The sequence below is a fragment of the Saccoglossus kowalevskii genome, chromosome 13 (genome assembly GCF_978046115.1).
Source record: "Saccoglossus kowalevskii chromosome 13, keSacKowa6.1, whole genome shotgun sequence".
NCBI lineage: Eukaryota > Metazoa > Hemichordata > Enteropneusta > Harrimaniidae > Saccoglossus > Saccoglossus kowalevskii.
In genome coordinates, this window is record NC_140653.1 from 36,029,916 (window position 1) to 36,048,916 (window position 19,001).

The 19,001-nt window shown below is 34.6% G+C and overlaps 1 protein-coding gene across 1 annotated transcript in view; it reads right to left on the reverse strand.

Moving 5' to 3' along the window:
- Positions 1 to 230: 230 nt before the first annotated feature.
- LOC100313548 (alkaline phosphatase) overlaps positions 231 to 19,001 on the reverse strand; it is a 31,637-nt gene continuing 12,866 nt past the window's right edge. Inside the window, 5 exon segments of the mRNA NM_001168027.1 lie at positions 231 to 1,056; positions 3,185 to 3,316; positions 10,014 to 10,205; positions 14,988 to 15,128; positions 15,390 to 15,594. Of these exon segments, the coding sequence (NP_001161499.1) occupies positions 773 to 1,056; positions 3,185 to 3,316; positions 10,014 to 10,205; positions 14,988 to 15,128; positions 15,390 to 15,594 (954 nt within the window). The 3' untranslated portion in view covers positions 231 to 772.

Consider the following 19,001-nt stretch of genomic DNA (forward strand, 5'->3'; position numbering starts at 1 on the left):
GTACTCATTGCATATGCATGTATTATGCTCTATCCATTGAGTATCCGTCCACTGCGATTTCATCCACACAATGTTTTGTGCAGCTCATTGACAGATGAACTTTCTGTCATGTATGTCAATCCGTGACATCTACAAGCAACAAATGTTATCATCCGTTAAACTATTATTTTTTGCTTGGCGAATATTTAACCAATATTCGTCAATGTTTACATAAAAACAAACAATAACAGTGCATGTGTTAGTCCTTTATTAAATTATATGAGATAATAATATATAAATGTTACAAATGAATCAATGAAATCAAGTCAATGAACAAACGATATTGTTCAGTAGAATTAATGCATATGTCATTCTTTCATTAAATTATAGAAGATAACAAATATTAATGTTACAAATAACATTCAAGCATTAAACAGCATCGTTACATAAAATTAAAGCAGCGGAGTCGTCACCTGCGCATGCGTCAGATGGCTATAGCTTGTTATTGTTTACAAACAAGAGTCTACCCATGAGCCTTTGCGTTTTTAGCGTGTGTTATCATCGCGTGGGACTCAATTCCCATGCGTTCGCATGTGACGACCCTCCCGTATTTGCATGTAGACTTTTTTAAAATGTAGAATATAACATATCAATTTTACAAATTAATCAAAAAAAAAAGCAAGTAATTTAATAAAATTTGGTGTGAAAATGTATCAGTGAAATTAACATCAGTGTATGATTAATCCAATAAAGGTCTACTTTTAAAAATTAATAAGATCACCATATTTAAATTTTACGATTGCATCAATAAACCAAAAACAATAAACATCATTGTCCCATAATTGGTCATTATGTTCATGGAACCACATGTCATTGGTTCATTTTTGGATTTACACTGATTGGTGTTATCATCCCCTATACATGCTGCGTACTGCATAGCATGCATGATGTAGGTCTGCTCATGCGTACTATGGAAAAGATGAGCCATGGGACCTTTAGCATAGATCATAACATCTTCGCCATCATGACTGGCCCATTTATTGGGAACCAGTGCTTGCTGCAAGTAATCCCTTGACTCTGTAAAAAATGATCAATAAGATTTGAATAATTAACGCTGCAGTGGCAGCGGCACTCGAAAAAAATGTTTGAGGGGCGTCCCCCCCAAATAAAGCTGAAACCCTTGTATGTCAGCAAAATTGGCCACAAAATATCTAAATTTCAAAATTGAGCAGATGTCGCCCCCATGTAAAATGTCGTGCCGCCGTCTCCGAGTCTGCGCCTGCGCCGTGAACAGCTTTGTAGTGACATACATTTAATCTTATTCACCCAAGCTTCTGACATGTACAAAAATACATTATGATATTGATAGTTTAAGCACTCGTGAGAAACAAATGCGGAATGTGGAAATCCAATCCAATCTGGCGTCTAAACCACATGACTGGTCATTTTCCCCCTTAAAAAGCCAAACAAACGTACAAAATATCAAATTGATTGCACAATACACTCAGAGAAACAAATATCAAAGATGGCGGCCAAGTCGCGTGATTTATCCGGATTATTCTGTTTGTGCCAGAAGATAACTGTGGCATCAGTAAAAAAATACTTCCTGTTTGGAAGGAATTCAGAATGGAGGCCAAACTATATTATTTTTCTTGTAATATGTTATATGGCCATACATTTTATATACAAAATATCAAGTTGATTGGCGGAAGCACCCATGAGAAACATATGCCCAAACTTTTGGGTATTCTTGTTTAAAATCCAAGATGGCAAACCATGTGATCCGTCGAAATTATTTTATTTTTTGCGCAACTATGGCCATGCATGTTATATCATGGAAGGTACTTGTTATATACACAATATCAAGTTGACTGGTTGAAGCATACACAATAAAAAAATTACCAAACATTTTTTTCCAAAATCAAAGACGGCGACCAAACCATGTGACTGAATTATTTTATAATTTTCGTAAGAAGGTATGTTCATAAATATTATATACACATTGTCAAGTTGATCGGTTGAAACACTCTTGAGAAACAAATGCTCTACATTTTAATAATTTTCTGCCTAAAATCCAAGATGGCGGTCAAACCACGTGACTTGTATTTTTTTTTAAATTTTCTGGTAAAAAGTTTTGCCCATGCATGCTCCATGCCAAGTATCAAGTTGTTCGGTTAAATTAATTATGAGAAACAAATTCACAAAATTTTTGCTGAAAATTCAAAAAGCCTAACCGCGTGATTGATCTGAATTCTTTTTAAGCTGTCTGTCGTACCTGAAAATAATCATGTAAATATACCATCTGTGAAAAAACTACTTCCTCTTTAGAAGCATGGCGACCAACCATAATCAAATTTCAAACTTAAATGTACTTTACATATAGATGCTTAAAAACCAAATTGAAGAAGTGTTTCTTTGCAGCTTTTTAGAGAAAAAAACATGGCGGAAAAAATTACGTTACCGCTAAAGATTTTATTGCGAATATCTATTGCAGTTAAGTTGCACTATGCCTTAAAGAATCCGATCACCTAGACCCTCAGAATGTGGCATAATTTCAATCAAATATGACTGCTGAAACAATTGACCGATCAAAATTCACGAGGTGCACCAGCTAAAATTAGGGACTATCACCATCAGCGGTTTTCTCACCGACAGAAGAAGAAAACAAAACGGCTCCTTGGACCCCTACTAATAATGATGAATAATTTAGTACAACTAATTATATCTCAAATATATGCATTCCCATGTTTCGTTTTTAGTTTACATGGTATCACATAGACGGAATTCTAGCCTGAAATATATATTTTCTTAATCTAATGAGGGATTGATTGGCGAAAATAATCACGATGGGAGATTTTAGACTTAAAAACGCACAGAACAAAATAAATTAACAATCTTAACAAGTGGCAGATTTGTTTATGCACCATGAAATAAAAATCTAATCTCAACCAAGTGAAAAAAGAGACTTTTTTGAACAGTTGTTCTAATGTTCAACCCCTAGATTGCCACATCTGTCCTATACAATTTAGGTAATTCCCTCACATCCAGTGAGGATCATTTAGCATTCCGAATTTGATCATCAAATTAATCTCATCAGACATATACAAACTTCTCATTAATCAGACCAGCCATACTTGAACTTGAGCATCTCATAATCGTATTAATATTCGTATATTCCGAGACACAATATATTGAGAATACATACGTGGATTGGTAATAATTGGTCGTAGTCCTGTGTGGTTAATGGCTTCCAGTGTGTAATGAGAACCTGGACCATCAGGATAATGTAGAGTTGTGAAGGTTTGACCATTTTGGTCAACGTCGATATCATTCACACCTGCAATTTGAAAGAAAATTTATCAGTCTTCATGGTAAGTGTTCCTGTGTTTCTATCCTGTAAACATAAACAATGCCAACCCAATAACGTCTAGAATGCATGGTACGTGAGGTGCAGAACTTACACAATATTGCTAGAAGTATGCATGGTATGTGAGTAGTAGAACTTACCCAATATTGCTAGAAGTATGCATGGTATGTGAGTAGTAGAACTTACCCAATATTGCTAGAAATATGTATGGTGAGTGAGTGGTAGAACTTACCCAATATTGCTAGAAGTATGCATGGTATGTGAGTAGTAGAACTTACCCAATATTGCTAGAAGTATGTATGGTATGTGAGTAGTAGAACTTACCCAATATTGCTAGAAGTATGCATGGTACGTGAGGTGCAGAACTTACCCAATATTGCTAGAAGTATGTATGGTATGTTAGTAGTAGAACTTACCCAATATTGCTAGAAGTATGCATGGTATATTTGTAGTAGAACTTACACAATATTGCTAGAAGTATGCATGGTATGTGAGTAGTAGAACTTACCCAATATTGCTAGAAGTATGTATGGTATGTGAGTAGTAGATCTTACCCAATATTGCTAGAAGTATGCATGGTATGTGAGTAGTAGAACTTACCCAATATTGCTAGAAGTATGTATGGTGAGTGAGTGGTAGAACTTACCCAATATTGCTAGAAGTATGCATGGTATGTGAGTAGTAGAACTTACCCAATATTGCTAGAAGAATGCATGGTATGTGAGTAGTAGAACTTACCCAATATTGCTAGAAGTATGCATGGTACGTGAGGTGCAGAACTTACCCAATATTGCTAGAAGTATGCATTGTATGTTAGTAGTAGAACTTACCCAATATTGCTAGAAGTATGCATGGTACGTGAGGTGCAGAACTTACCCAATATTGCTAGAAGTATGTATGGTATGTGAGTAGTAGAACTTACCCAATATTGCTAGAAGTATGTATGGTATGTTAGTAGTAGAACTTACCCAATATTGCTAGAAGTATGCATGGTATATTTGTAGTAGAACTTACCCAATATTGCTAGAAGTATGCATGGTATGTGAGTAGTAGAACTTACCCAATATTGCTAGAAGTATGTATGGTATGTGAGTAGTAGATCTTACCCAATATTGCTAGAAGTATGCATGGTATGTGAGTAGTAGAACTTACCCAATATTGCTAGAAGTATGTATGGTGAGTGAGTAGTAGAACTTACTCAATATTGCTAGAAGTATGTATGGTATGTTAGTAGTAGAACTTACCCAATATTGCTAGAAGAATGCATGGTATGTGAGTAGTAGAACTTACCCAATATTGCTAGAAGAATGCATGGTATGTGAGTAGTAGAACTTACCCAATATTGCTAGAAGTATGCATGGTACGTGAGGTGCAGAACTTACCCAATATTGCTAGAAGTATGCATTGTATGTTAGTAGTAGAACTTACCCAATATTGCTAGAAGTATGTATGGTATGTTAGTAGTAGAACTTACCCAATATTGCTAGAAGTATGCATGGTATATTTGTAGTAGAACTTACCCAATATTGCTAGAAGTATGCATGGTATGTGAGTAGTAGAACTTACCCAATATTGCTAGAAGTATGTATGGTATGTGAGTAGTAGATCTTACCCAATATTGCTAGAAGTATGCATGGTATGTGAGTAGTAGAACTTACCCAATATTGCTAGAAGTATGTATGGTATGTGAGTAGTAGAACTTACCCAATATTGCTAGAAGTATGCATGGTGTGTGAGTAGTAGAACTTACCCAATATTGCTAGAAGTATGCATGATATGTTTGTAGTAGAACTTACCCAATATTGCTAGAAGTATGTATGGTATGTGAGTAGTAGATCTTACCCAATATTGCTAGAAGTATGCATGGTATGTGAGTAGTAGAACTTACCCAATATTGCTAGAAGTATGCATGGTATGTGAGTAGTAGGACTTACCCAATATTGCTAGAAGTATGCATGGTATGTGAGTAGTAGAACTTACCCAATATTGCTAGAAGTATGCATGGTATGTTTGTAGTAGAACTTACCCAATATTGCTAGAAGTATGCATGGTATGTGAGTAGTAGAACTTACCCAATATTGCTAGAAGTATGCATGGTATGTGAGTAGTAGAACTTACCCAATATTGCTAGAAGAATGCATGGTATGTGAGTAGTAGAACTTACCCAATATTGCTAGAAGTATGTATGGTATGTGAGTAGTAGAACTTACCCAATATTGCTAGAAGTATGCATGGTATGTGAGTAGTAGAACTTACCCAATATTGCTAGAAGTATGCATGGTATGTGAGTAGTAGAACTTACCCAATATTGCTAGAAGTATGCATGGTATGTGAGTAGTAGAACTTACCCAATATTGCAAGAAGTATGTATGGTATGTGAGTAGTAGAACTTACCCAATATTGCTAGAAGAATGCATGGTATGTGAGTAGTAGAACTTACCCAATATTGCTAGAAGAATGCATGGTATGTGAGTAGTAGAACTTACCCAATATTGCTAGAAGTATGCATGGTATGTTAGTAGTAGAACTTACCCAATATTGCTAGAAGTATGTATGGTATGTGAGTAGTAGAACTTACCAATATTGCTAGAAGTATGCATGGTATGTGAGTAGTAGAACTTACCCAATATTGCTAGAAGTATGTATGGTATGTGAGTAGTAGATCTTACCCAATATTGCAAGAAGTATGCATGGTATGTGAGTAGTAGAACTTACCCAATATTGCTAGAAGTATGCATGGTATGTGAGTAGTAGAACTTACCCAATATTGCTAGAAGTATGCATGGTATGTGAGTAGTAGAACTTACCCAATATTGCTAGAAGTATGCATGGTATGTTTGTAGTAGAACTTACCCAATATTGCTACAAGTATGCATGGTATGTGAGTAGTAGAACTTACCCAATATTGCTAGAAGTATGCATGGTGTATGAGTAGTAGGACTTACCCAATATTGCTAGAAGAATGCATGGTATGTGAGTAGTAGAACTTACCCAATATTGCTAGAAGTATGTATGGTATGTGAGTAGTAGAACTTACCCAATATTGCTAGAAGTATGGATTGTATGTTAGTAGTAGAACTTACCCAATATTGCTAGAAGTATGCATGGTATATTTGTAGTAGAACTTACCCAATATTGCTAGAAGTATGCATGGTATGTGAGTAGTAGAACTTACCAAATATTGCTAGAAGTATGCATGGTGTATGAGTAGTAGAACGTACCCAATATTGCTAGAAGTATGCATGGTACGTGAGTAGTAGAACTTACCCAATATTGCTAGAAGTATGCATGGTATGTTAGTAGTAGAACTTACCCAATATTGCTAGAAGTATGCATGGTATGTGAGTAGTAGAACTTACCCAATATTGCTAGAAGTATGCATGGTATGTGAGTAGTAGAACTTACCCAATATTGCTAGAAGTATGCATGGTATGTGAGTAGTAGAACTTACCCAATATTGCTAGAAGTATGCATGGTATGTTTGTAGTAGAACTTACCCAATATTGCTACAAGTATGCATGGTATGTGAGTAGTAGAACTTACCCAATATTGCTAGAAGTATGCATGGTGTATGAGTAGTAGGACTTACCCAATATTGCTAGAAGAATGCATGGTATGTGAGTAGTAGAACTTACCCAATATTGCTAGAAGTATGTATGGTATGTGAGTAGTAGAACTTACCCAATATTGCTAGAAGTATGCATTGTATGTTAGTAGTAGAACTTACCCAATATTGCTAGAAGTATGCATGGTATATTTGTAGTAGAACTTACCCAATATTGCTAGAAGTATGCATGGTATGTGAGTAGTAGAACTTACCAAATATTGCTAGAAGTATGCATGGTGTATGAGTAGTAGAACGTACCCAATATTGCTAGAAGTATGCATGGTGTATGAGTAGTAGAACTTACCCAATATTGCTAGAAGTATGCATGGTATGTTAGTAGTAGAACTTACCCAATATTGCTAGAAGTATGCATGGTATGTGAGTAGTAGAACTTACCCAATATTGCTAGAAGTATGCATGGTACGTGAGTAGTAGAACTTGCCCAATATTGCTAGAAGTATGTATGGTATGTGAGTAGTAGAGCTTACCCAATATTGTTAGAAGTATGCATGGTATGTGAGTAGTAGAACTTACCCAATATTGCTAGAAGTATGCATGGTATGTTAGTAGTAGAACTTACCCAATATTGCTAGAAGTATGTATGGTATGTGAGTAGTAGAGCTTACCCAATATTGTTAGAAGTATGCATGGTATGTGAGTAGTAGAACTTACCCAATATTGCTAGAAGTATGCATGGTATGTTAGTAGTAGAACTTACCCAATATTGCTAGAAGTGTGCATGGTACGTGAGTAGTAGAACTTACCCAATATTGCTAGAAGTATGTATGGTATGTGAGTAGTAGAGCTTACCCAATATTGTTAGAAGTATGCATGGTATGTGAGTAGTAGAACTTACCCAATATTGCTAGAAGTATGCATGGTACGTGAGTAGTAGAACTTACCCAATATTGCTAGAAGTATGTATGGTATGTGAGTAGTGAACTTACCAATATTGCTAGAAGTATGCATGGTATGTGAGTAGTAGAACTTACCCAATATTGCTAGAAGTATGTATGGTATGTGAGTAGTAGATCTTACCCAATATTGCTAGAAGTATGCATGGTATGTGAGTAGTAGAACTTACCCAATATTGCTAGAAGTATGTATGGTATGTTAGTAGTAGAACTTACCCAATATTGCTAGAAGTATGCATGGTATGTTTGTAGTAGAACTTACCCAATATTGCTAGAAGTATGCATGGTATGTTAGTAGTAGAACTTACCCAATATTGCTAGAAGTATGTATGATATGTGAGTAGTAGAACTTACCCAATATTGTTAGAAGTATGCATGGTATGTGAGTAGTAGAACTTACCCAATATTGCTAGAAGTATGCATGGTATGTTAGTAGTAGAACTTACCCAATATTGCTAGAAGTATGTATGATATGTGAGTAGTAGAACTTACCCAATATTGCTAGAAGTATGCATGGTATGTGAGTAGTAGAACTTACCCAATATTGTTAGAAGTATGCATGGTATGTTAGTAGTAGAACTTACCCAATATTGCTAGAAGTATGTATGATATGTGAGTAGTAGAACTTACCCAATATTGTTAGAAGTATGCATGGTATGTGAGTAGTAGAACTTACCCAATATTGCTAGAAGTATGCATGGTATGTTAGTAGTAGAACTTACCAATATTGCTAGAAGTATGCCTGGTATGTGAGTAGTAGAACTTACCCAATATTGCTAGAAGTATGTATGGTATGTGAGTAGTAGAACTTACCGAATATTGCTAGAAGTATGCATGGTATGTGAGTAGTAGAACTTACCCAATATTGCTAGAAGTATGCATGGTATGTGAGTAGTAGAACTTACCAATATTGCTAGAAGTATGTATGGTATGTTAATAGTAGAACTTACCCAATATTGCTAGAAGTATGCATGGTATGTGAGTAGTAGAACTTACCCAATATTGCTAGAAGTATGTATGGTATGTTAATAGTAGAACTTACCCAATATTGCTAGAAGTATGCATGGTATGTGAGTAGTAGAACTTACTCAATATTGTTAGAAGTATGCATGGTATGTGAGTAGTAGAACTTACCCAATATTGCTAGAAGTATGCATGGTATGTGAGTAGTAGAACTTACCCAATATTGCTAGAAGTATGTATGGTATGTGAGTAGTAGAACTTACTCAATATTGTTAGAAGTATGCATGGTATGTGAGTAGTAGAACTTACCCAATATTGCTAGAAGTATGCATGGTATGTGAGTAGTAGAACTTACCCAATATTGCTAGAAGTATGCATGGTATGTGAGTAGTAGAACTTACCCAATATTGCTAGAAGTATGTATGGTATGTGAGTAGTAGAACTTACCCAATATTGCTAGAAGAATGCATGGTATGTGAGTAGTAGAACTTACCCAATATTGCTAGAAGTATGTATGGTATGTGAGTAGTAGAACTTACCCAATATTGCTAGAAGTATGTATGGTATGTGAGTAGTAGAACTTACTCAATATTGCTAGAAGTATGCATGGTATGTGAGTAGTAGAACTTACCCAATATTGCTAGAAGTATGTATGGTATGTGAGTAGTAGAACTTACCCAATATTGCTAGAAGAATGCATGGTATGTGAGTAGTAGAACTTACCCAATATTACTAGAAGTATGTATGGTATGTGAGTAGTAGAACTTACCCAATATTGCTAGAAGTATGTATGGTATGTGAGTAGTAGAACTTACCCAATATTGCTAGAAGTATGTATGGTATGTGAGTAGTAGAACTTACCCAATATTGCTAGAAGTATGTATGGTATGTGAGTAGTAGAACTTACCCAATATTGCTAGAAGTATGCATGGTATGTGAGTAGTAGAACTTATCCAATATTGCTAGAAGTATGCATGGGATGTGAGTAGTAGAACTTACCCAATATTGCTAGAAGTATGCATGGGACGTGTGGAGCAATACTTACCCAATATTGCTAGAAGTATGTATGGTATGTGAGTAGTAGAACTTACCCAATATTGCTAGAAGTATGCATGGTATGTGAGTAGTAGAACTTACCCAATATTGCTAGAAGTATGCATGGGACGTGTGGAGCAATACTTACCCAATATTGGATTGCCTCTACTTGCGTATCCAAGAATATCAAATGCAAAACTATGGTCAGCTGTTACGATTGTGAGCGTGTCATCGTCATTAGTGATGTCACTGGCTCTCTTGATAGCCTCTTCGAAGGCAACGCCATCTACCAATGCATGGTACCCTATCCCTTCATGGTGACTATGGTCCATGCGACCACCTGTGGATATTAATAACAATGTCATATTTTGTGCTATTTTCTATGATTGTTTACGGTTGCATCATTATAAACTTGTCATCCAAACCAAAGTCGTTCATCACCTACAATACAGCATATCTCTATAAACTAATTTTATTGAGGGGAAGATCAAACTACCTCTTTTATATTATACCAATATCACTCATTTACGTCATAACAATATCATCAATTTACGTCAAAACAATATAACCCATTTACGTCATAACAATATCACCCATTTATGTCATAACAATATCATCAATTTACGTCAAAACAATATAACCCATTTAAGTCATAACAATATCATTCATTTACGTCATAACAATATCATCAATTTACGTCAAAACAATATAACCCATTTACGTCATAACAATATCACCCATTTATGTAATAACAGTATCACTCATTCATGTCATAACAGTATCACTCATTTATGTCATAACAATATCACTCATTTATGTCATAACAATATCACCCATTTAAGTCATAACAATATCACCCATTTATGTCATAACAATGTCACTCATTTATGTCATAACAATATCACTCATTTATGTCATAACAACATCACTCATTTATGTCATAACAATATCACCCATTTAAGTCATAACAATATCACCCATTTAAGTCATAACAATATCACCCATTTATATCATAACAGTATCACTCATTTATGTCATAACAATATCACCCATTTATGTCATAACAATGTCACTCATTTATGTCATAACAATATCACTCATTTATGTCATAACAACATCACTCATTTATGTCATAACAATATCACCCATTTAAGTCATAACAATATCACCCATTTAAGTCATAACAATATCACCCATTTAAGTTATAACAATATCACCCATTTATATCATAACAATATCACTCATTTATGTCATAACAATATCACCCATTTATGTCATAACAATATCACCCATTTAAGTCATAACAATATCACCCATTTATATCATAACAATATCACTCATTTATGTCATAACAATATCACCCATTTATGTAATAACAGTATCACTCATTTATGTCATAACAATATCACTCATTTATGTCATAACAATATCACCCATTTAAGTCATAACAATATCACCCATTTATATCATAACAATATCACCCATTTATGTCATAACAATATCACCCATTTATGTCATAACAATATCACCCATTTATGTCATAACAACATCACCCATTTAAGTCATAACAATATCACTCATTTGTGTCATAACAATATCACTCATTTATGTCATAACAATATCACTCATTTATGTCATAACAATATCACCCATTTAAGTCATAACAATATCACCCATTTAAGTCATAACAATATCACCCATTTATATCATAACAGTATCACTCATTTATGTCATAACAATATCACTCATTTATGTCATAACAATATCACCCATTTATGTAATAACAGTATCACTCATTTATGTCATAACAATATCACTCATTTATGTCACAACAATATCACCCATTTAAGTCATAACAATATCACCCATTTATATCATAACAATATCACCCATTTAAGTCATAACAATATCACTCATTTATGTCATAACAATATCACTCATTTATGTCATAACAATATCACTCATTTATGTCATAACAATATCACCCATTTATGTAATAACAGTATCACTCATTTATGTCATAACAATATCACTCATTTATGTCATAACAATATCACCCATTTAAGTCATAACAATATCACCCATTTATATCATAACAATATCACCCATTTAAGTCATAACAATATCACTCATTTATGTCATAACAATATCACTCATTTATGTCATAACAACATCACTCATTTATGTCATAACAATATCACCCATTTAAGTCATAACAATATCACCCATTTAAGTCATAACAATATCACCCATTTAAGTCATAACAATATCACCCATTTATGTCATAACAATATCACCCATTTAAGTCATAACAATATCACTCATTTATGTCTTAACAATATCACTCATTTATGTCATAACAGCATCACTCATTTATGTCATAACAATATCACCCATTTATGTCATAACAATATCACCCGTTTAAGTTATAACAATATCACCCATTTAAGTCATAACAATATCACCCATTTAAGTTATAACAATATCACCCATTTAAGTTATAACAATATCACTCATTTATGTCATAACAATATCACTCATTTATGTCATAACAATATCGCTCATTTATGTCATAACAACATCACTCATTTATGTCATAACAATATCACCCAATTATGTCATAACAATATCACCCATTTGTGTCATAACAATATCACTCATTTGTGTCATAACAATATCACCCATTTATGTCATAACAATATCACCCATTTGTGTCATAACAATATCACCCATTTATGTCATAACAACATCACTCATTTATGTCATAACAATATCACCCATTTGTGTCATAACAATATCACTCATTTATGTCATAACAATATCACTCATTTATGTCATAACAATATCACCCATTTATGTCATAACAATATCACCCATTTATGTCATAACAATATCACCCATTTATGTCATAACAATATCACTCATTTATGTCATAACAATATCACCCATTTATGTCATAACAACATCACCCATTTAAGTCATAACAATATCACTCATTTGTGTCATAACAATATCACTCATTTGTGTCATAACAATATCACTCATTTATGTCATAACAATATCACCCATTTATGTCATAACAATATCACCCATTTATGTCATAACAATATCACCCATTTATGTCATAACAATATCACTCATTTATGTCATAACAATATCACTCATTTGTGTCATAACAATATCACCCATTTATGTCATAACAATATCACTCATTTATGTCATAACAATATCGCTCATTTATGTCATAACAACATCACTCATTTATGTCATAACAATATCACCCATTTATGTCATAACAATATCACCCGTTTAAGTTATAACAATATCACCCATTTAAGTCATAACAATATCACCCATTTAAGTTATAACAATATCACCCATTTAAGTTATAACAATATCACCCATTTATGTCATAACAATATCACTCATTTATGTCATAACAATATCGCTCATTTATGTCATAACAACATCACTCATTTATGTCATAACAATATCACCCATTTATGTCATAACAATATCACCCGTTTAAGTTATAACAATATCACCCATTTAAGTCATAACAATATCACCCATTTATGTCATAACAATATCACCCATTTGTGTCATAACAATATCACCCATTTATGTCATAACAACATCACTCATTTATGTCATAACAATATCACCCATTTGTGTCATAACAATATCACTCATTTATGTCATAACAATATCACTCATTTATGTCATAACAATCTCACCCATTTATGTCATAACAATATCACCCATTTATGTCATAACAATATCACCCATTTATGTCATAACAATATCACTCATTTATGTCATAACAATATCACCCATTTATGTCATAACAACATCACCCATTTAAGTCATAACAATATCACTCATTTGTGTCATAACAATATCACTCATTTGTGTCATAACAATATCACTCATTTATGTCATAACAATATCACCCATTTATGTCATAACAATATCACCCATTTATGTCATAACAATATCACCCATTTATGTCATAACAATATCACTCATTTATGTCATAACAATATCACTCATTTGTGTCATAACAATATCACCCATTTATGTCATAACAATATCACTCATTTATGTCATAACAATATCGCTCATTTATGTCATAACAACATCACTCATTTATGTCATAACAATATCACCCATTTATGTCATAACAATATCACCCGTTTAAGTTATAACAATATCACCCATTTAAGTCATAACAATATCACCCATTTAAGTTATAACAATATCACCCATTTAAGTTATAACAATATCACCCATTTATGTCATAACAATATCACTCATTTATGTCATAACAATATCGCTCATTTATGTCATAACAACATCACTCATTTATGTCATAACAATATCACCCATTTATGTCATAACAATATCACCCATTTGTGTCATAACAATATCACCCAATTATGTCATAACAATATCACCCATTTGTGTCATAACAATATCACTCATTTGTGTCATAACAATATCACCCATTTATGTCATAACAATATCACCCATTTATGTCATAACAATATCACTCATTTATGTCATAACAATATCACTCATTTGTGTCATAACAATATCACCCATTTATGTCATAACAATATCACTCATTTATGTCATAACAATATCGCTCATTTATGTCATAACAACATCACTCATTTATGTCATAACAATATCACCCATTTATGTCATAACAACATCACTCATTTATGTCATAACAATATCACCCATTTATGTCTTAACAATATCACCCATTTATGTCATAACAACATCACCCATTTATGTCATAACAATATCACTCATTTATGTCATAAGAATATCACCCATTTATGTCTTAACAATATCACCCATTTATGTCATAACAACATCACTCATTTATGTCATAACAATATCACCCATTTATGTCATAACAATATCACCCAATTATGTCATAACAATATCACCCATTTGTGTCATAACAATATCACTCATTTGTGTCATAACAATATCACCCATTTATGTCATAACAACATCACCCATTTATGTCATAACAATATCACCCATTTGTGTTAACATATCTTTATCTCTCTGTTTTATTACGAACTCAGCAATAATTCGAAAATACCTTCAACCAGTAAGAAATATCCTTTATTGTATTTCTTCAGCATTCTGATGGCCTTTTCTGTCATGTCGGCAAGAGACGGCTCTCCGGCAGTGTCATTGGGTCGGTTTGCTTCGTAGTTCATATGACTTCGCTCAAACAATCCTAACAATACAGAACTCTATAAGTGTTATACTAGGAAAGAACACTTAGATCAGTTTAAAACGAGAAAATAAAAATAGAAAATCAGATTCTTGATGAAATCTGACATACGGCTGGTTGTTTAATAATTCAGAAATAGCATGGTTTACCGCAAATTAAGAAAATATTTTCTGAAATTGAAGTTTAATTTCTGGGAATAAACAAACGAACTCAATTTAAGACACATATGATCAGTTTGATTCACAACAATACAAAAGAACTTACCCAAAAGATAGTCTGCGCTTTCTGGATTGACGTCATCAAACGACGTTTCGTTCCAGACAAAGAATGATTTAGAGTTGTCGGGTTTTGATGCCAACCAGGTTTCGGCCAAGTTAACCCCGTCTAATCGTTGTCCAAATTTACCTTTGTCTTCTGGGTCAGAGGTGAAGTTGGGTAGAAACTCTTGGCGACCTCCGCCCAATATTACCTGTACAAAGAAAAAGGGGAACAATAATAATCCAAGTTGTCAAAAAGGTATAAGTTAATTTTATGGTAATAAATCAATCAGTTCAATGGAATTAGCCAAACCTGATGGCATTACTCAAACTTCTAATGGAATCAGCCAAACCTGATGGCATTACTCAAACTTCTAATGGAATCAGCCAAAACTGGTGGCATTACTCAAACTTCTAATGGAAACAGCCAAACCATATGGCATTACTCAAACTTCTAATGGAATCAGCCAAACCTGGTGGCATTACTCAAATTTCTAATAGAATCAGCCAAACCTGGTGGCATTACTCAAACTTCTAATGGGATTGGCCAAACCTTTTGGCATTACCGAAACTTCTAATGGTATCAGCCAAACCTGGTGGCATTACTCAAACTTCTAATGGAATCAGCCAAACCTGATGGCATTACTCAAATTTCTAATGGACTCAGTCAAACCTGGTGGCATTACTCAAATTTCTAATGGAATTAGCCAAAACTGATGGCATTACCGAAACTTCTAATGGAACCAACCAAACCTGATGGCATTACTCAAACTTCTAATGGAATCAGCCAAAACTGATGGCATTACTCAAACTTCTAATGGAATCAGCCAAACCTGGTGGCATTACTCAAACTTTTAATAGGATTAGCCAAACCTTTTGGCATTACCGAAACTTCTAATGGTATCAGCCAAACCTGGTGGCATTACTCAAACTTCTAATGGAATCAGCCAAACCTGATGGCATTACTCAAATTTCTAATGGACTCAGTCAAACCTGGTGGCATTACTCAAATTTCTAATGGAATTAGCCAAAACTGATGGCATTACCGAAACTTCTAATGGAACCAACCAAACCTGATGGCATTACTCAAACTTCTAATGGAATTAGCCAAAACTGATGGCATTACTCAAACTTCTAATGGTATCAGCCAAAACTGATGGCATTACTCAAACTTCTAATGGTATCAGCCAAACCTGGTGGCATTACTCAAACTTCTAATGGTATCAGCCAAAACTGATGGCATTACTCAAACTTCTAATGGTATCAGCCAAACATGATGGCATTACTCAAACATCTAATGGAATCAGCCAAACCTGGTGGCATTACTCAAACTTCTAATGGAATCAGCCAAACCTGGTGGCATTACTCAAATTCTAATGGAATCAGCCAAACCTGATGGCATTACTCAAATTTCTAATGGGCTCAGCCAAACCTGGTGGCATTACTCAAATTTCTAATGGAATTAGCCAAACCTTTTGGCATTACCGAAACTTCTAATGGTATCAGCCAAACCTGGTGGCATTACTCAAATTTCTAATAGAATCAGCCAAACCTGATGGCATTACTCAAATTCTAATGGAATCAGCCAAACCTGATGGCATTACTCAAATTTCTAATGGGCTCAGCCAAACCTGGTGGCATTACTCAAATTTCTAATGGAATTAGCCAAACCTGATGGCATTACCGAAACTTCTAATGGTATCAGCCAAACCTGGTGGCATTACTCAAATTTCTAATGGGATTAGCCAAACCTTTTGGCATTACTCAAACTTCTAATGGAATCAGCCAAACCTGGTGGCATTACTCAAATTTCTAATAGAATCAGCCAAACCTGATGGCATTACTCAAATTCTAATGGAATCAGCCAAACCTGATGGCATTACTCAAATTTCTAATGGGCTCAGCCAAACCTGGTGGCATTACTCAAATTTCTAATGGAATTAGCCAAACCTGATGGCATTACTCAAATTTCTAATGGGCTCAGCCAAACCTGGTGGCATTACTCAAATTTCTAATAGGATTAGCCAAACCTTTTGGCATTACCGAAACTTCTAATGGTATCAGCCAAACCTGGTGGCATTACTCAAATTTCTAATAGAATCAGCCAAACCTGATGGCATTACTCAAATTCTAATGGAATCAGCCAAACCTGATGGCATTACTCAAATTTCTAATGGGCTCAGCCAAACCTGGTGGCATTACTCAAATTTCTAATGGAATTAGCCAAACCTGATGGCATTACCGAAACTTCTAATGGTATCAGCCAAACCTGGTGGCATTACTCAAATTTCTAATAGAATCAGCCAAACCTGATGGCATTACTCAAATTCTAATGGAATCAGCCAAACCTGATGGCATTACTCAAATTTCTAATGGGCTCAGCCAAACCTGGTGGCATTACTCAAATTTCTAATGGAATTAGCCAAACCTGATGGCATTACCGAAACTTCTAATGGAACCAACCAAACCTGATGGCATTACTCAAACTTCTAATGGAATCAGCCAAACCTGGTGGCATTACTCAAACTTCTAATGGAATCAGCCAAAACTGGTGGCATTACTCAAACTTCTAATGGAAACAGCCAAACCATATGGCATTACTCAAACTTCTAATGGAATCAGCCAAACCTGATGGCATTACTCAAACTTCTAATGGAATCAGCCAAAACTGGTGGCATTACTCAAACTTCTAATGGAAACAGCCAAACCACATGGCATTACTCAAACTTCTAATGGAATCAGCCAAACCTTTTGGCATTACCGAAACTTCTAATGGTATCAGCCAAACCTGGTGGCATTACTCAAACTTCTAATGGAATCAGCCAAAACTGATGGCATTACTCAAACTTCTAATGGAATCAGCCAAACCTGGTGGCATTACTCAAACTTCTAATGGAATCAGCCAAACCTGGTGGCATTACTCAAACTTCTAATGGAATCAGCCAAACCTGGTGGCATTACTCAAACTTCTAATGGAATCAGCCAAACCTGATGGCATTACTCAAACTTCTAATGGAATCAGCCAAACCTGGTGGCATTACTCAAACTTCTAATGGAATCAGCCAAACCTGGTGGCATTACTCAAACTTCTAATGGAATCAGCCAAACCTGGTGGCATTACTCAAACTTCTAATGGAATCAGCCAAACCTGGTGGCATTACTCAAACTTCTAATGGAATCAGCCAAACCTGATGGCATTACTCAAATTTCTAATGGGCTCAGCCAAACCTGGTGGCATTACTCAAATTTCTAATGGAATTAGCCAAACCTGATGGCATTACCGAAACTTCTAATGGAACCAACCAAACCTGATGGCATTACTCAAACTTCTAATGGAATCAGCCAAACCTGGTGGCATTACTCAAACTTCTAATGGAATCAGCCAAACCATATGGCATTACTCAAACTTCTAATGGAATCAGCCAAACCTGATGGCATTACTCAAACTTCTAATGGAATCAGCCAAAACTGGTGGCATTACTCAAACTTCTAATGGAAACAGCCAAACCATATGGCATTACTCAAACTTCTAATGGAATCAGCCAAACCTTTTGGCATTACCGAAACTTCTAATGGTATCAGCCAAACCTGGTGGCATTACTCAAACTTCTAATGGAAT